Below are 20,668 nucleotides of genomic sequence, written 5' to 3' on the forward strand. Positions count from 1 at the left end.
GAATCTGTGAGATCTAAAATGGAAATTCAGCTACTCATGTCTAAATCTCTGTAATCAAAATTTCCACAAACATCCTTTTTTAGTACTATTCTGTTAAGGAAATATTTCCAGATCATCCGGTGCCATAGACTTACTCACCTCTCGGCTTGCTGCTGAGCTACCTCTCTGGCAAGCTCAGATGGAGGAAACTGAACAAAGAGATCTCCTGCTCTACTGATCAGGGTTTCATAAGGCAAATCCTGAGGGATCTGGGACAAGAGGTGGTGAACAGAGGCCATGTCACACTCACAATCAAGGACTTCTTGCTCTCGATACAATACAATCTACAGAGATAAAGTCAAGAGAGCCTGCAATGAAAACCTGAGAAAAGATGATAATGGCCTGTCCACAAACAAAGCATTCCCTTTGAAGATAGATTTATATTAGTCATGGAAAAGACTTCCAAAATTTCAAGGCAAATCCCATTTTGGATGTAATAGTAATATAAAGGTGGAATACTAGACTGGAATCAAAAAGACCTAAGTTCAAAACTAGCCTCAGACAATTCCTAACTGTGTGACCCTGGGCAAGTCGCTTAATATCTGTGTACCTCAGTTTCTTTATCTGTAAAATGAAGATAATAATAGCACCTATTCCTAGGGTGGTTATGAGGATCAAATGAGAGCAACATAGTAAGCACTACATGAATGTTAGCTATTATATAAAGTGGGCTTAAGAGATGAGGAGACTAGAAATGTTACTATCTTGATGAGAAAGTTTGACACAATGGATAGGGTGATGGACCTCTTGTTGGGAAGACCTGAGTTCAATGTAGACTCAGTCACTTACTAGCTGGGCAGATAAATAACCCAATCAAGTCTGCCTCAAAGTCTCTGTGTGTAAAATGGAGATAATAACAACACCTACCTCTCAGGCTTCTTGTAGGGATCAAATAAGATAATAGATATAAAGTGCTCTACAACCTTAAAGCACAATATAAATGTTAACTCATTATTATTATTGCTAGATAAGGAAAAAGCCTTCTTGTTGGAGACTTGGGCTGAATGAATACCTAAATGAGTCCTTTTTGAGGAAAGAGGCTCAAGTGCCTATTCAAATTCTTATTTAGACATCAAAAGTAATCCTCTTAAAAGAAACAGAAGAGAAGAGGAGATTCAATTGAAGTACTGAATTCACCCACAGCAGAAATGACTTCTACTGAATGCTACCTACCTCCTGTCTGGGCTGATGTGGATAGATGTGTCCTTTTCTTTTCACTTTTCAAACTCAATTCTTTTTCTTTTTAATATCATTTTTCTTCCCAAGTACACGCAAAGGCAATTTTTATCACTCAGTTTTTAAAAATTTTGAGTTCCAATTTTTTTTCCTCTTTCCCTCACCAACTCTCTCTCCTAAGACAGTTAGCAATTTCATGTAATATATATATATATGTGTGTGTGTGTGATGATATAAAACATAGTCCCATATTAGGTTGTGAAAAAAACTAATTACCCCCACCAAAAAAAAGAAAGAAAAAAGAAAAATAGTATGATAAGATCTGCACCAGTTTTTTTTTTTTTTTTTCTAGAGGTGATTACTAGTTTTCATCATGAGTCTTTTGGGATTGTATGGCTGAGAACAGCTAAGTTATTCAGTTGATCATCATACAGTATTGCTGTTACATTATTGTTGTACTCCTGGTCCTACTCACTTCACTTTGCATCAGTTCATGTAAGAATTTTCATGTTTTTCTAAAATAATCCTGCTTATAAACTGGGAAAACATTTTTACATTCAAAGATTCTGATAAAAGCCTCATTTCTAAAACATACAGAGAACTGACTCAAATTTATAAGAATTCAAGCCATTCTCCAATTGATAAATGGTCAAAGGATATGAACAGATAATTTTCAGGTGAAGAAATTGAAATAGTTTCATATTGTCATATGAAAATATGCTCCAAATCACTATTGATCAGAGAAATGCAAATTAAGACAACTCTGAGATACCTCTACACACCTGTCAGATTGGCTAAGATGACAGGAAAAGATAATGAATGTTGGAGAGAATGTGGGAAAACTGGGACACTAATACATTTTGATAGAACTGTGAATGAATACAATCATTGTGGAGAGCAATTTGGAACTATGCTCAAAAAGTTATCAAACTGTGTATACCCTTTGATTCAGCAGTGTTTCTACTGCTTATTATAAGTATTATATCCCAAAGAGATCTTAAAGAAGGGAAAGGGACCCACATGTGCAGAAATGTTTGTGGCATCCCTTTTTGTAGTGGCAAGAAACTGGAAACTGAAATGGATGCCATAAATTGGAGAATGGCTGAATAAATTATGATATATGAATGTTATGGAATATTACTGTTCTGTAAGAAACGATCAGCAGGATGATTTCAGAGAGACCTGGAGAGACTAACATGAACTGATGCTGAGTGAAATGAATTAGGACCAGGAGATCATTGTACATGGCAACAAGAAGACTATATGATGATCAATTCTGATGAATGTGGCTCTCTTCAACAATGAGGATCCAAATCAGTTCCACTTGTTCAGTGATGAAGAGAGCTATCTACACCCAGAGCGAGAATCATGGGAGCTGAGTGTGGAACACAACATAGCATTCTCACTCTATTGTTATTTGCTTGCATTTTGTTTTCTTTCTCAGTTTTTTTCTTCTTAATTCAATTTTTCTTGTGCAGCAAGATAACTTTATAAATATGTATACATATGTTGGATTTCACATATATTTTAACATATTTAACATGTACTGGACTACCTGCCATCTGGGAGGGGGGGGGGGAAAGAGGGGAAAATGTGCAACAGAAGTTATGCAAGGGTCAATGTTGAAAAATTACCCATGCGTATGTTTTGTAAATAAAAACTTTAATTTAAAAAAAAAATCATCCTCCTTGCCATTTTTTATAGCACAATAGTTTTGCATTACACTCACATAGCACATTTCAGCCATTCCATGAATGATGGGCATCCCCTCAATTTCCAATTCTTTGCCATAATAAAAAGAGCTGCTATAAATATTTTTGTATAAATAGGTCCTTTCTCTCTCTCTCTCTCTCTCTCTCTCTCTGATACAGATCTAATAATGGTAGTACTGGGTTCAAGGGTACACAGAATTTTATAGCCCTTTGAGCACAGTTCCAAATTGCTCTGCAACATTTGGATCAGTTCACAAACTCCCCTAACAGTGCATTAGTTTTCCCACCTTCCTTCCAACATTTTATTGTTTTCTTTTTCTGTCAATATTAGCCAATCTAATAGGCATAAAGTGATATCTCAGAATTGTTACAATTTGCATTTCTCTAATCAACAGATAGCTTTGATTTCTTCACTGGAAAACTGCTTGTTCCTATCCTTTGGCCATTTATCTATTGGTGAATGACTTGTGTTCTTAGAAATTTAGCTCAGTTCTCTAAATAGTTGAGAAATGAGGCCTTTGTCAGAGATACTTGCTATAAAAATTGTTTCCCAACTTTTTGCTTTCTTTCTAATTTTTGTGCAAAACCAGTTTAATAGAATCAAAATTATCCATTTTATAAACTAGTAATGTTCTCTATCTCATTTGGTCATAAACAAACTCATTTCTTCAGAAGGGAACAAGGACTGGGTCAATTCACAATACCTAGAAGCAAGTACTTAAGAATCTCTTTCACACTCTCCTACAGCTTATTTCACCATCAAGCCCAAATTGTGTCCACTTTCTATTCTAAAGAAGTAGCAGAGAGTAGTTGCAAGACCACTGGATCTGAACTCAGAAGATCTAGGTTCAATGCCACCATTTATCAACTGCACTACCATGGGCAAGTCACTTCAATTCTCTGAGCCTTGATTTCCTCTATTAAAAAAAAAGAAAAAGAAAAAAAAAGACAACAGTACCTATGTTTCCCACTTGACAATACTCTTGTGAGAAAAAATAATTTGTAAACTATCAAGTGATAAAAGAACATGTGACATATTATGCTCCTAAGACCCATTGTGGGTATTCCTTCTGATAGATTATAATACCTTCTTGCCTTAATCAGATTATTTCATGAATTGCTGTGGTGAAAACAATTCGGCCCCTGGTGGCCAACGTTCTGATGATCAGCGATGAATTTGGCAACATTGTGCAGACAAGTTTTCTGCTAGGTTGTGCTCAAAACCTCTTCAGCTTGGTAAGGACTGCACAAGCTTTGGCACTGCTGAATGATATGGCCTTTGAGAGCCCAGGATCAGTTAAGAAAGCCTTGGGAGTCACAGTAGGGCTTTTTTATAAACCAATAATAATAATTACTATCATCAATATTAGCACCTATTTTTTTTCTTTTCCTTAAGCTTTTGGTTTTTATTTATATTCCAACACACTATTCTTTTCTCCTTTGACAAGAGCGGAACCTCAAAATTAGGGTTCAAACCAAGACATGTAAAAGCACTGAGAGCAAATTCAGTCATTCTGGAAAGTGATTTGGAACTATGTGTCCAAAGTTATTATATTGAACACCATACTCTTTGACCTAAATAAACCATTAATAGTCCTCTACCCCAAAGAGATCAAAGAAAGAGAAAAAAGACCCACATGTACAAAAATATTTATATTAACTCTTTTCATAGTAGCCCCCAACCTGAAAGTAAAGGTTATCTATTTCTTGGGGAATGGCTAAACAAACTGTGGTCTATGAGTGTAATGGAATACTACTATGCTATATAAAAATGATGAAATGGACAGTTTCAGAGGAAATGCTGCAGATCAAAGTGAGCAGAATTAGGAGACAAATGACACAATGACATTATATAGAAAAACAACTTTGAAAGCTTTTAAAACTTTCAGAGATTAAGGCAATGATGAATCATGACTGACAATCATATCACCTGTCTTCTGCCAGAGAGAAGATGGATATAAAAATTAGGATAAAACATGCATTTTTGAACATGGTCAATGAAAATTTGCTTTTCAGTTTACCCCCTGACCCAATTGAATATTGGGGAGGCAATGGAAGGGATAAAAATTGGTTCTAAAAAATAAAAATAAAAAAAAAAAAAAACTTTAAAAAGGAGGAGGAGGAGAATGTCCTAGATCAAGGAGCTGCTTTTCTTTTTCTCCCAATTTAGGTGGAAAGAAACATGAAAAAAGAGAAACCCCTTACTTGGGACTTGGATGGACATGTCTAACTCCACTCCCAGGCATTTTTGGCTCCTGGAAGTGGAACAAAAGATCCTTCTTAAATGACCCTTTCCAAAGGAAGTCAATGGACTGCTATGTCACAGACTTTTGACTAATACTTACCACAGCAGCAAAGTAAATGGGCATCAGTGGGTGGCAGGCCAGAAAGAAGTCATACAACCGTACCACATGCCTGAAGTCGGACAGGACATGGCCAAACCAGGTGATCAACCAGCTGAGTGCAAAAATGGTCCCCACCTCAGCACTAAGAGCCAAAGGAAATCCAGTTGTTAGATTCTGCTGCAGCTGCTTCCACATCTTCCCTCCCTTTCTGGTTTCCCCAGCCTCAGATTTGGTGAGACAATGTTTTTGGCAATATTTTCCATTAAGGAATAAGCTTTATTCCTTATGACTTCAGTATTCAAGGCTATATACAGTAATGTTAGTGGCAGCTTGATGATGCAATGAGCTCTGGGCTTACAGTCAGGAAGACTTGAATTTAAATCCAGGTGCAGATACTTCCTAGTTGCGTGAGCTTGATAATTCCCTTAACAAACTCTTTGTATGCTTCAGTTTCCTCAACTATAAATTGCAGATAATAATTGCACTTACTTCCTATGATGGTTGTGAGGATCAAATGAGATATTCATAGTGTTTAGCAGAGTGCCTTAGTAGGAGCTTAATAAATTCTTGTACTCTTCACTTCCTTAATTTCTCCAACACAATCCCATAATGCTCTCCCTTTACAGAATGGGTCCAAGTCACTCTGCTTCAAAAAAGTATTATGGTATTGTGGAATGAGAATTATACTAAAAGCCAAAGAAACCAAGTCCCAATTTCACCAGTTATGTGATATTGATAAATTATTTCTCATCTCTGAGTCATAATTTTTTAATACAGGCAACTAGGTGCATAATGAGGCAGCTGGGTAATAAAGTGGATAGAGCTCTGGGCCTAGGAGTCAGGAGGAACTGAAATCAAATCCAGCCTCAGACACTCCCTACCTGTGTGACCCTGGATTTATCACTTAAACTCTTCATGCCTCATTTTCTTGATTTGTAAAACGGGATAATAGAACCTACCTCCTGAGGTTGTTGTGAGGACCAAATCAGATAATAACTGCAAAGGATTCCATACTATACCTTGATCATAGTAGACACTAGATAAATGTTAGCAACATTGATGCAAAGTGAAACATACTGTGTTCAAAGTAACAGCAATACTATAGGATGATCAGCAGTAAATGCCTTTGCTGTTCTCAGCAGTATAATGATCCAAGACTACTCTGAAGGACTTAAGATGAAAAATGATATCCACATCCAGACAAAGAAATGACAGTGTCTGAATACAGAATGAAATATACTTCTAAAACCCTTTTCTTTTTAGGGTTTTTTTGGTCTGTTTTCTTTCACAACATGATTAATATGGAAATATGTTTTGCAAGACTACACATGTATAATCTAAATTGAATTGCCTGTCTGCTCATCAAGAGGAGTAGCTAGGGAGGGAGGGAATCTGGAACTCTTAAGTTTTAAAAACAAATGTTAAAAAAAAAACAAACAAAAAAAACTATTCTTACATGTTGACTGGAGAAAAAATAAAACATTAAATAAATTTTTAAAAATGTAATTAGGAAATATTCAATAAAATAAAATTTAAAAGTAAATCTTAACTATTATTGTTAAAATGAGAATAATAATTGTTGTGTGGTTCTCATAAGGACAGCAAAATACCATATAAAGGGGAAGTGGTTTTTTTTTTTTCCCTTGGTAAGATTAAGGGAGGAAATAGTTGAAGAATAGTAGAAAGAATACTGGGCTCAGAGTCCAAAAACCTGGATTCAAGGCCTACTTATAACCAGAGGCTCAGTTTCCTCATAATACTACATGAATGAATACCTTAGAAAATTGTTTCAGACTTCCGGCCAAGATGGTGGAGAGGACACACGCATCTATCTAGGCTCCTTCTTGCCCTCAGAATACTTGTTTTCATGATACGGCCTTGGAATTTATGCTTGACTGAAAAATCCCACAAGTACATTACCAAGATATACTTGAAATTCACCAGAAAAGGTCTGTTTTTGCTTGCAGGCAGGATGATTAGACCAAACGCAGACTGCAGGCAGGCAGCAAGAGCACAGAAGGCTCACACTGAGCAGACTGGAAGGGGCAAGGTATAGTCACAGCCCTCAGAAAACTTGCAGGGAGAACTTTATCCAGTGTGAGCTTCTTTGCCCTGGCAGCAAGCCAGTAGATCAGCAGAAAAGCTATAAACACAGGGGGGTAAAGAACGCAATCCCAAAACACTGGGGTCTCTCAGGACCTGACCACACCGAGATCCAACACCCAGAGTGACACAGCACGTTCTCAGAGTCTCAGAGAGTGGCCACTAAGCAGGCAGCACAGCCGTTGCTGTTCCACTGCTGCTTCACTGTTACGTCCTGTAGTCTGTGCATTTACTTTTTTATTTGTTTGTTTTCTCTGATTCTTTTTTGTCAAAATGAGCAAAAATTTACAGCAAACTCTAACTATAGATAGCTTCTATATGGATAGAGATCAGACTTCAAACCCTGAGGAGACTAAAAACAGACTATTTCCAGATGAATCCTCAAAGGAGGACATGATCTGGTCCTCAACACAAAAGGCTCTCATAGAGGAAATTAAAAGGCTCTTTCAAGAGAGCTAGAAGAAAAATGGGGAAAGAAAAGGGAAGATTGGCAAGAGGGTCTGGATAAGTCATCCCACTCATTTAAAGATAGAGTGGATAAAGAAATCAAATCCCTGAAAAACAGAATTAGTGAATTGGGAAAAGAAAATAGCTCTCTAAAAATAAAATTGGCAAAATGGAAAAAAATTTCATAGAACAAAACAACTCACTTAAAACTCAACTGGACAATTACAAAAGAAATAAAAAAAAGTAAGTGAAGAAAATAAATCATTGAAAATCAGAATTGAACAAATGGAAATGAATGATGCAGGGAGACACCAAGAATCAGTCAAGCAAAACCAAAAAAATGAAACAATGGAGAAAAATGTTAAATACCTACTTGGGATAACAACAGACCTGGAAAATAGATCTAGGAGAGATAATCTAAGAATTATTGGACTCCCTGAAAAATATGATGAAAAAAAGAGCCTGGACACTTTTCCAGGAAATCATCAAAGAGAACTGCACAGATGTAATAGAAACAGAGGGTAAAATAGACATTGAAAGAATCTCCAGACCCACGAAAGAGATCCCAAAATCAAAAACTCTAAGAAATATTGTGGCTAAATTCGAACCTTCAGACCAGGAAAAAAAAATAAAAGCAGCTAAAAAACAATTCAAATAAGAGGAGCCACAAAAAGATTACTCAGGAACTAGGCGCCACAAAAGGAAAATGTGAATCTATATTCAAAAGGCTAAGGAACTTAGTATGCATCCCAAAATAATTGAGATGCATTGGTATGAGCCCAAAATGAGCATTGTTTTCCAGGGAAGAAGATAGACGTTCAATGAAAGAGGTGAATTTCATCTATTTCAGATGAAAAAACCAGAACTAAACAAAAAGTTTGATCTCCAACTATAGGCGTCAAGAGAAACATAAAAAGGTAAAAAGAAATCTTGGGAACTGTATCTCTGTTATGAATATACATAAAGAACATGTGTATAATCTAGTTTTACAGTTATAATATAAAAAAAGAAACTAGAGGTGGAAAGTAAATTGTACCAGAAAAAGGGTAAACGGGGGGGATACTAAATCTCACAAAGAGGCAAAGGAAATATATTATATCTGAGGGAAAGAAGGGAGGAGGATGAACACAGTGTGTATCTGACTCGCATCAGAATTGGCTTAAAGAGAAAAATATTAGACAGGTTTGATTTATACAGAAACTTCTCCCAACTCATTAAAAAGTGGGAGGGGAAAAGTGGAAAAGGGAAGGAGTAAGCTAAGCAAAAGGGAATACAGAAATTGTGAGGAAAAGGGGTAAGAAAGAGGGAGGAACTCTAAGGTGGGGGGAGGGATGCTAAAAAGGGAAGGCTGCTTGAGGCAAGTAAAGCTCACAAGTTTAATACTGGGAAAGGGGGTAAGGAGGAAGGAAAGGAGAAAAGTATAAGCAGGAGCTAACAAGATGGCAAGTAATACAGAATTAGTAATTTTAACCATAAATGTGAATGGGGTAAACTCCCCCATAAAGAGGAAGCGGATAGCAGACTGGATTAAAAGCCAGAATCCTACAATATGTTGTTTACAGCAAACACACTTGAAGCAGGGTGATACATACAGAGTAAAGGTAAAAGGTTGGAGCAAAATCTACTATGCTTCAGGTGAAGTCAAAAAAGCAGGGATAGCCATCCTGATCTCAGATCAAGCAAAAGCAAAAATTGATCTAATTAAAAGAGATAAGGACAGACACTATATCTTGCTAAAGGGTAGCATAGATAATGAAGCAATATCAATATTAAACATATAAACACCAAGTGATGTAGCATCTAAATTCTTAAAACAGAAATTTAAGAGAGCTGCAAGAAGAAATAGGCAGCAAAACTGTAATAGTGGGAGATCTCAACCTTGCACTCTCAAAACTAGATAAATCAAACCACAAAATAAATAAGAAAGAAGTCAAAGAGGTAAATAGTACACTAGAAAAGTTAGGTATGATAGATCTTTGGAGAAAACTAAATGGAAACAGAAAGGAGTACACTTTATTCTCAGCAGTTCATGGAACCTTTACAAAAATTGACCATATATTAGGACATAAAAATCTCAAATTCAATGCAGAAAGGCAGAAATAGTAAATGCATCCTTTTCAGAGCACAATGCAATGAAAATTACATTCAATAAAAAGCCAGGGGAAAATAGACCAAAAAATAATTGGAAACTATGTAATCTCATCCTAAAGAATGATTGGGTAAAACAGCAAATCATAAACATAATTAATAATTTCACCCAAGAAAATGATAATAATGAGATGTCATACCAAAATGTGGGGGATGCAGCCAAAGCAGTAATAAGGGGAAGTTTTATATCTCTAGAGGCCTACTTGCATAAAATAGAGAAAGAGAAGGTCAATGAATTGAGCTTGCAACTAAAAAAGCTAGAAAAGGAACAAATTAAAAAACCCCAGTCAAACACTAAACTTGAAATACTAAAAATAAAAGGAAATTAATAAAATTGAAAGTAAAACAAAACTATTGAATTAATTAATAAAACTAAGAGTTGGTTCTATGAAAAAACCAATAAAATAGATAAACCCTTAGTAAATTTGGTTAAAAAAAGGAAAGAGGAAAATCAAAATGTTAAGTCTTAAAAGTGAAAAAGAAGAACTTTCCACTAATTAAAGAGGAAATTAGAGCAATAATTAGGAGTTACTTTGCCTAACTTGATGCCAATAAATTCGATAACTTAAATGAAATGCAAGAATACCTTCAATAATATAGCCTGCCCAGATTAACAGAGGAAGAAGCAAATTGATTAAACAGTCCCATTTTAGAAAAAGAAATAGAACAATCTATTAACCAACTCTCTAAGAAAAAATCCCCAGAACCAGATGGATTTACATGTGAATTCTACCAAACATTTAAAGAACAATTAACTCCAATGCTATATAAACTATTTGAAAAAATAGGGATTGAAGGAGTCCTACAAAATTCCTTTTATGACACAGACATGGTACTGATACCTAAATCAGGTAGGTTGAAAACAGAGAAAGAAAATTATAGACCAATCTCTCTAATGAATATTGATGCAAAAATCTTAAATAAAATATTAGCAAAAAGACTACAGAAAATCATCCCCAATATAATACACCATGATTTATACCAGGAATGCAGGGCTGGTTCAATATTAAGAAACTATTAGCATAAGTGACTGTATCAATAACCAAACTAACAAAAACCATATGATCATCTCAACAGATGCAGGAAAAGCATTTGATAAAATCCAACATTCATTCCTAATAAAACACCTGAAAGTATAGGAATAAATGGACTTTTCCTTAAAATAGTCAGGGGCATTTATTTAAAACCATCAGTAAGCATCATATGCAATGGGGAAAAACTGGAACCTTTCCTAATAAGATCAGGAGTGAAACAAGGCTGCCCACTATCACCATTACTATTCAATATTATATTAGAAATGCTAGCTTCGGCAATAAGAGTTGAGAAAGAGATTAAAGGAATAAGAGTAGGTAATGAGGAAACCAAATTATCACTCTTTGCAGATGATATGATGGTATACTTAGAGAATCCCAGAGATTCTACTAAAAAGAATCAACTTTAGCAAAGTTGCAGGACACAAAATAAATCCACATAAATCCTTAGCATTTTTATACATCACCAACAAAATCCAATAGCAAGATACAAAGAGAAATTCCATTCAAAATAACTGTCAATAACATAAAATATTTGGGAATCTATCTGCCAAAGGAAAGCCAGGAATTATATGAGCAAAACTACAAAACACTTTCCATACAAATAAAGTCAGATTTAAACAAATGGAAAAATATTAAGTGCTCTTGGATAGGAGTGAATATAATAAAGATGATAATACTACCTAAACTAATCTATTTATTTAGTGCTGTATCAATCAGATTCCCAAGAAACTATTTTAATGACCTAGAAAAAATAACAACAAAATTCATATGGAAGAACAAAAGGTCAAGAATTTCAAAGGAACTAATAGAAAAAAAAATCAAATGAAAGCAGCCTAGCTGTACTTAATCTAAAACCATATTATAAAGTAGCAGTCACCAAAACCATTTTGTATTGACTAAGAAATAGACTAGTTGATCAGTGGAATAGGTTAGGTTCACAGGACAAAATAGTAACTATAGCAATCTAGCGTTTGACAAACCCAAAGATCCCAACTTTTGGGACAAGAATTCATGATTTGACAAAAACTGCTGGGAAAACTGGAAATTAATATGGCAGAAACTAGGCATAGTCCCACATTTAACGTTGTACACCAAGATAAGATCAAAAGGGGTTCATGATTTAGGCATAAAGAACGAGATTATAAGTAAATTAGAGGAACATACGATAGTTTACCTCTCAGACTTGTGGAGGAGGAAGGAATTTGTGACCAAAGAAGAACTGGAGATCATTATTGATCCCAAAATAGAAAATTTTCATTATATCAAATTAAAAAGCTTTTGTACAAGCAAAACTAATGCAAACAAAATTAGAAAGGAAGCAATAAAATGGGAAAACATTTTTACATTAAAAGGTTCTAATAAAAGCCTCATTTCCAAAATATATAATTGACTCTATAAGAAATCAAGCCATTCTCCAATTGATAAATGATCAAAGGATATGAACAGACAATTTTCAGATGATGAAATTGAAACTATTTCTACTCATATGAAAGAGTTTTCCAAATTACTACTGATCAGAGAAATGCAAATTAAGACAATTCTGAGATACCACTACACACCTGTCAGATTGGCTAAGATGACAGGAAAAGATAGTGACGAATGTTGGATGCGGGAAAACTGGGACACTGATACATTGTTGGTGGAGTTGTGAACAGATCCATCCATTCTGGAGAACAATTTGGAAGTATACTCAAAAAGTTATTAAACTGTGCATACTCTTTGATCCAACAGTGTTTCTACTGGGCTTATATCCCAAAGAGATATTAAAGAAGGGAAAGGGATCCACATGTGCCAAAATGTTTGTGGCAGCCATTTTTGTAGTGTACAGAAACTGGAAATTGAATGGATGCCCATCAATTGGAGAATAGTTAGTTAGGGTATATGAATGTTATGGAATATTATTGCTCTGTAAGAAATGACCACCAGGATGAATAAGAGAGGCCTGGAGAGACTTACATGAACTAATGCTGAGTGAAATGAGCAGAACAAGGAGATCATTATACACTTCAACAACAATACTGTATGAGGATGTATTCTGATGGAAGTGGATATCTTTGACAAAGAGAGGATCCAATTCAGTGCCAAATGATCAGTGATGGACAGAATCAGCTACACCAAGAGAAGGAACACTGGGAAATGAATGTGGCCTACTTGCCTTTTTGTTTTTCTTCCCAGGTTATTTTTACCTTCTGAATCCAATTTTTCTTGTGCAACAAGAGAACTGTATGGATCTGCACATATATATTGTATCTAAGATATACTTTAACATGTTTAACATGTATGAGACTACCTGCCATCTAATGGAGGGTGTGGAGGAAGGGAAGGGAAAAGTTGGAACGGAAGGGAAAAGTTGGAACAGAAGTGAGTGCAAGGGACAATGTTGTAAAAGTTACCCATGCATATGTTCTGTCAATAAAAAGTTATAATAAAAAAAAGAAAGAAAAAAAATTGTTTCAAGGAAAGAGTTTTATAAACTATTTAAAAAGCACATAAATATTAGCTGTTGTCATTATGTTTCACTTTAAAGCAAGCAATTGGTGGCATTATGTCTCTAACTGGAAGACAAATCTAAAAAACATGACAAGAATTAAAGTCAAGTGTTATTCTATTCCCACCATTTTTTAGAGACAGCATCTTCAGTTACTTTCTGGCAGTAGTTAGATCTGTTATTCTGAGGCTTAGGCAACATATTCTCTTAAGCTAGGAAATAGATACTTTCAAAGATCTGAAGACTTAATATAACTAAAATTCTAAAGAAAAAAATTCTGAAGAGATGAAATCATCTTTTCAGAAATGACACTCAACTCAATATATCCAGCTTTAATCTCACTTCCAATCTCCCACTGCCCTCTCTATCTGGGATTTCCCAGGGGCCTCTTAAATTCACTATCTAAAGCAAACTCATATCTGTTACCCCCAAGGACTTCCCTCTACAACATTTCCCTTATTTCTCTAAAGGATACTTCACTAGTCACTCAGATCACAGCCTTGGATCCATCTTTGCCTTTTCCCTCTCTCTTCTCATCTCTATTCAGTACCTAAGAGGTGTTGACAGCTCAACCTCTGTTACTTCTCTAGAATGTCCCTTTCTCTCCCCTTGCATTATGTCAGCAGTTCTAGCCTAATCACCTCTTGCTTGTACTATTTTAACTGACTTTGCAATTTCAGTCTCCTTTCTCTCTAATCTATAATCCATACAGGCACAAAAATAATATTCTAAAGCATTAATCTCTATTCAAAAATCTTCAGTGGCACTTTAATGCCTTTCAGATAAAATATAAGCTCATTCCTCTATGAATTGGCTAAAACCAATGTTTCCAATTTCATCTTCCAATATTTCTGGTTCTCTAAGTTATAGACTAGCTGTTTCCTGAACTCAGTGCTGCTTCCCCTGCTTTCATGGATTTGTACAAGGATGTGGATGTCCACATCCACAATGAATTGCCTTTTTATCTCTACTCCTCAGAGAGAGGTCTTATCTTCCCCTTAAGTGATCAGCTCAGGAGTTACCTCCTCCACAAATTAAAATCTTCTCTGATCTCCTTCACTGCTACTTGCCCAAGTAATTAATGCTCTCTCTTCTTCAATTTACCCTTTATTTATTGGTTTGTCTGTATACCTATTATATCTCCTCTCCATTAGAAAACATGCTGCTGCTGCTTCTTTTTTTTTAAATAATAGCTTTTTATTTTCAAAATACATCCAAAGATAGTTTTCAACATTCACCCTTGCAAAACCTTGTGTTCCAAATTTTTCTCCCTTTCTTCCTCCCACCCTTCTCCTAGACAATAAGTAATGCAATATATGTTAAACATGTACAGTTCTTCCATATATATATATATATATATATATCCATATTTACCATGCTGCAGAAGAAAAATCAGACCAAAAAGGGGGGAAAAATAAGGAAAAAAAAAAAGCAAACAGCAGCAAAAAAAGGTGAAAATACTACGTTGTGATCTATATTCAGTCTCCATAGTTCTCTCTCTGGGTGTAGATGGCTCTCTCCATCACAAGTCTATTGAAATTGGTCTGAATCACCTCAGTGCTGAAAAGAGTCACGTCCATCAGAGTTAATCATCACATAATCTTGCTGTTGTCATGTACAATGTTCTATTGGTTCTACTCACTGATGCTAAGTGAAGTGAGTAGAACCAACAGAACATTGTACATGACAACAGCAAGATTATCTTCACTTAGCATCAGTTCATGTAAGTCTCTCCAGGTCTTTCTGAAATCATCCTGCTGATCATTTCTTCATATACCATAACTTATTCAGCCATTCTCCAACGGACTAGCATCTACTCAGTTTCCAGTTCCTTGCCACGACAAAAGGGATGCTACAAATATTTTTGCACATGTGGATCCTTTTCCCTCCTTTAAGATCTCTTTGGGATATTGGCCCAGTAGAAACATTGATGGATCAAAGGGTATGCACAGTTTAATAACCCCTTGGACATAGTTCCAAATTGCTCTCCAGCACGTTTGGATCAATTTACAACTTCACCAATAATGTATTTAGTGTCCCAGTTTTCCCACTTACCCTCTAACATTTATCATTATCTTTTCCTGTCATCTTAGCCAATCTGAGAAGTATGTAATAGTACTTCAGAGTTGTCTTAATTTGCATTTCTCCAATCAATAATGATTTTGAGCATTTTTTCATATGACTAGAAACGGTTTTAAGTTCTTTTTTTGAAAATTGTTCATATCCTTTGACCCTTTATCAATTGGAGAATGGCTTATATTATTATAAAATTGAGTCAATTCTCTATATACTTTAGAAATGAGGTCTTTATGAGAACCTTTGGATGTAAAAATTTCTTCCCAGGGAAAATAAGCTTCTTGAGGGTAGGGACTGTCACTTTTTTTTTTTTTGCTTTGTGTTACCACCGTGTCTAACACCCTACTTTGAGCAGAGGAGATGCTTAACAAATATACTAAATTTAATTGAATTAACTCTCCTGTAGATAGTACTCATGATCAACAGTGGTTTTTCAGGAAATATAAACAAGTGGGGAAATAAATCAATACTTAATTTGTAAATGCAATTTCTATTACTGGGACTGAGAATTATCTAGGGAAAAAACTTATGCTTGAGAGATTTTATGAAATTCAGGGGTTTAATAAATTTATTCATCTTTTAGCATGAGACAAAGTAGGACCCATCCAAGCATATTAATTAATAGTTTAAGATGATAATGAAATAGATTTGGATTCCCTAAAGGGGAAAAGTTGGGGAGACCATGTTATATACCTCTGCATGAAGTCATGAAGCTCTGGATTCACCTGATCTATGATGGGCATCAGGTAGTTTAATATATGCTTGGTATTGTCCATTGTTGGGTCCATGAAATCCCTAGGGTAAGACAAGAAAAAGAGTTTGATCAGGCCAAAACTAGATTAAGTCCTGCTAAAGGTTAACCTATTTAACAAATGGACCAGAAATAAGCCCAGGGAGAAATCACAATTTTTTAATCAACCAAAACAGGGAAAAAATGTAACTCTCATTTTCTTACAGCTCCCTGGCAAAATACCTGAGATGGTGTGTAGAGAGCTTCTCCACTAGTGATGTTGCCAGCCTCTCACCCATAACGAGTAGAAATGTGACCACAATGTCATGGTAGCCTTGGTAGTAGTGTAGCTGGGGATTGCGTTCCAAAACATACAAAATGATGTCGATCAGTTCCTCTTGGAGCCCTTCTCTTTGTTCACTAGGCATGTCTGGAGATGGAGAGAGAGAAGCACATGGGTATGGCAGATAGCCAAAGAGCAAGAAAAGGAAGAAGGACCAGAGCTGGATTATGCTAAGTACAAAATGGTGGCTTTCAGAGGAAGTGTAAAATCAAGAAATGAATCCCATTGCCAACATCCTACAAGGGTCCTTATGACTAACTCCTAGATCACTGTACAAGCCACCCAGCCTAATCCCTACACCAATAGCTTCAATCAAGTCCAGACAAAGTAGTCAAATTAGTTTTCTTTATGAGAAAATATGATTATGACCTTTTGCTCCAAAGTACTGAATGGGTTACTGCTTATTGCATAAAATTCAATTTCCTTAGTTTGGGAGTCAATGCTCTCCATAGCTCAACACAACCTCACAATTCCATCTTTATTTCAGCCTCTTCCACATAATTCTACTCTATGCTCCATCCAGCTAAAGTGGACTGCTCACTTTCTTCTGTATGAAGCTCCCATGGTTTTCTGCTTCTGCACATCTTTTTTCTATATTTCTTATGCCTGCTTTGTCCTACTTCATCTTTGCCTACTGAAATATTACCCATTCTTTATCTCAGCTCAAAAGCCAAAGCCTCCAAGAAACCTTCTCTGCTTCTTTTCTTAAGATCTCACAGAATACTCTGCACTTCTATTCTATTTTATGTTATCATTATTTACATATATAGGTAGCTAGGTGATCAAGTAAAATCAGGAAGACCTGAGTTGAAATGCAGCTTCAGATACTTAACAGCTATGTGATTCTTGGCAAATCATTTAACTTCTACCTGTCCCAGCTTCCTCAGTTATAAAATGAGGATAATAAGAGCACCTATCTCTCAGGGCTATTGTAAGGATCAAATGGGATATTATAAAACACTTTGAAAAACTTCCAACTGATATGTAAATACTATTATAATAATTGTTAATCCTATCACCCTACTAAAATGTAAACTCCATAAGGATGGGTCCGCAAAAAATTAAAAAATATTCCCCCCATTTTCTAGTAGCATGTTTTGCATATAATATGTACTTAATGTTAAATTTACTATGAAGCTTTTGCATTTAATATCCAAGTCTCCTATTGTACACCCCTGCATACACCATGAGGCATCTATACCATGGCCCTGGGCAAGTCACTTAACCCCAATTACCTCAGCCAAAGGAAAATAAAAAGATGATAGGAAAAGATAATGATAAATGTGGGAGAGGATGTGGGAAAACTGGGATTCTAATGAATTATTGGTAGAGTTGTGAACTGATGGAGCCCTTCTAGAGAGCAATTTGGAATTATATCCAAAGGATTATAATACTGTGCACTACTGAATACAATGGAATATTATTATAATATAAAAAATGATGAGCAGGATGATTTCAGAAAAGCCTGGAAAGTACATGATCTGATGCTGAGCAAAGTGAGCAGAAGCAGATCACAGTACAAAGTAACAGTAAGACTGTGTGGTGATAAACTATGATACTTAGCTCTTCTCAGAAATACAGGTCCAAGACTCTTCCAACTGAGTTGGGATAAAAAATGCCATCTGCGTCCAGAGAATTATAAAGATGAACATGGATGGAAGCATATATTTTCACCTTTTTTTTTGTTTCCTTTTTTTTCATGGTTTTTCCCTTTTGTTCTTATTTTTCTTTCATAACATGACTAACATGTTAGGAGACAGATTTAAAATGACTGTATAGGTATAACCTACATCAGATCACTTGCTCTTTTGGGAAGAGAGGGAGAAAAAATAATGGAACTCAAAATCTTACAAAAATGAATGCTGAAGACTATCTTTACATGTAATTGGAAAAATAAAGTACTATTAAGTTTAAAAAAAAAAAAAAAAAAAAGCAAACACTTAGCACAGTGCCTGGTATTTAGTAGGCACTTAAATGCATACTTCCTTCTTTCCTCCTTCCTAAACTCCACAGGAATGTTTTTGGTGGCACCCTTTTCTTCAACCTTCTGGGCAAGACCTTCTTTTGCACCATATTATAATGGTGTTCCACTATATTTAAACACAAGAACTTTGTATATAAGATTTCCTCCTACCTTTTTCCAATGCCCTTTTTTCCTTGTTCATAAAACTTTTCAATATTATTCCTATCACAAAGGATAATGGTTCATTTATAGATGGTAAATAGATAAGTCTTTGGAATATTAATTCAACTCTTACTCCTTCTTATCTTTTGATTTTTTTTAATATTTCTAGCCCCTTGGGTTCTTTTTCTTCCCAGAGTGTCCCTCTTGGGTTTATCTTTCAGTTCAATTTATTTTAAAAGTTTTTTCCACTGTTTAGATATTTGCAAGCCAAATATTCTGTCTCAAATGCCTCTCTTTAAAGTATAAAATTTATCTTTTTTCTAATTATAATAAGGTTTCATTCTATAGACAGCTTATTTTGGGTTGTAGATTGAACTCCTTTATTTTTTAGAATCTAGTATTTCATTAACTTCTCCAGGGTCTCATAATGAGGAATCCTGGGTTATTTGAACATGTCCCTTGACATCTAAAGATCTTTCTCTGAAAGCCTTCCACTATGCGAAATTTATTATTATTGAAATTTAAATTTACTAGCCTTGAAGTCTCAAGTGGGAGGTTTTTCTTCTAGTAGCAATCTCTGGATTTGTTAATTCAGTGCTTTGTTGTCTTTTATTTAAAGCATTTATTCTAGCAGTTTAAAAAAATTTTTTGTAGCATGGTATTATGGTTTTTTGATTTGTCATATTTGTCTGAGAGTCTAATGATTCTTCAATTATATCTCTGCATCCTGTCTTCAAGGTTAAATTCTTTGGCTTGTAAAGAATTCATTGGGGCTTCTAGGTGGTATAGTGGATAGAGTACCATACCTGAAGTCAGGAGGACCTGAGTTCAAATCTAGTCTCAGACACTTAATACTTCTTAGCTGTCTGACCTTAGGCAAGTGCCTTAACAAAAAAAAAAAAAAAAAAAAAAATTCATGCATTTTATTCCTGTTACCTTTTGTATCTTTTCTGCCAAATTTTCTTTTACTTCCTTACTTTTTTTGTTTTACATCTGTCATTTTTTCGTTTAAACTTTTAGCTCTTTGGAGAGAATAATCTTCATCATGTCTTTTAAATTCTGTACTCTGCTATTTTTTCCTCCAAATTTTGCAATGAGAGCTTTGATTTGTAATCCAATTTAATTCCTTAATTCTTCATACTTTCTTCTAACAATCTTAGTTATCCTTTTAACAATTTTGGAGTTTACTATAGTTTCATGATCTCTATGGAGTACACAAAATTTTCTTTTTGATCATGGAATTCTGGTCTATTATCCTTTATGAAATAATAATTGTTCATGATATACTGGCTTCAGTTTTTTACACACTTCCTTCTATTATTATAAGACTACTAGTTTATAGTATGGCAGAAACTAGGCATTGACCCACACTTAACACCGTACACCAAGATAAGGTCAAAATGGGCTCATGACCTAGACATAAAGAATGAGATTATAAATAAATTAGAGGAAAACAGGATAGTTTACATCTCAGACCTGTGGAAGAGGAAGGAATTTATGACCAAAAAAGAACTAGAGATCATTACTGATCACAAAGTAGAAAATTTTGATTATATCAAATTGAAAAGTTTTTGTACAAACAAAACTAATGCAGACAAAATTAGAAGGGAAGCAATAAACTGGGAAAACATTTTTGCGGTCACAGGTTCTGATAAAAGCCTCATATCCAAAATATATAGAGAATTGACTCTAATTTATAAAAAATCAAGCCATTCTCCAATTGATAAATGGTCAAAGGATATGAACAGACAATTCTCAGAGGAAGAAATTGAAACTATGTCTAGCCATATGAAAAGATGCTCCAAGTCATTATTAATCAGAGAAATGCAAATTAAGGCAACTCTGAGATACCACTACACACCTGTCAGATTGGCTAGAATGACAGGGAAAAATAATGAGGAA

General features: G+C 35.1%; 1 protein-coding gene across 1 annotated transcript in view; it reads right to left on the bottom strand.

Moving 5' to 3' along the window:
* TBC1D20 (TBC1 domain family member 20) overlaps window positions 1-20,668 on the bottom strand; it is a 48,030-nt gene that overhangs the window by 2,670 nt on the left and 24,692 nt on the right. The window contains exons 4-7 of the mRNA XM_003757050.4: window positions 16,542-16,728; window positions 16,262-16,363; window positions 5,273-5,414; window positions 139-323 (exon numbers count right to left, since the gene is read on the bottom strand). Coding sequence (XP_003757098.1) covers window positions 139-323; window positions 5,273-5,414; window positions 16,262-16,363; window positions 16,542-16,728 — 616 coding nt within the window. The remainder of the gene's footprint in view (window positions 1-138; window positions 324-5,272; window positions 5,415-16,261; window positions 16,364-16,541; window positions 16,729-20,668) is intronic.

This window comes from Sarcophilus harrisii, chromosome 2, assembly GCF_902635505.1.
Source record: "Sarcophilus harrisii chromosome 2, mSarHar1.11, whole genome shotgun sequence".
Classification (NCBI taxonomy): domain Eukaryota; kingdom Metazoa; phylum Chordata; class Mammalia; order Dasyuromorphia; family Dasyuridae; genus Sarcophilus; species Sarcophilus harrisii.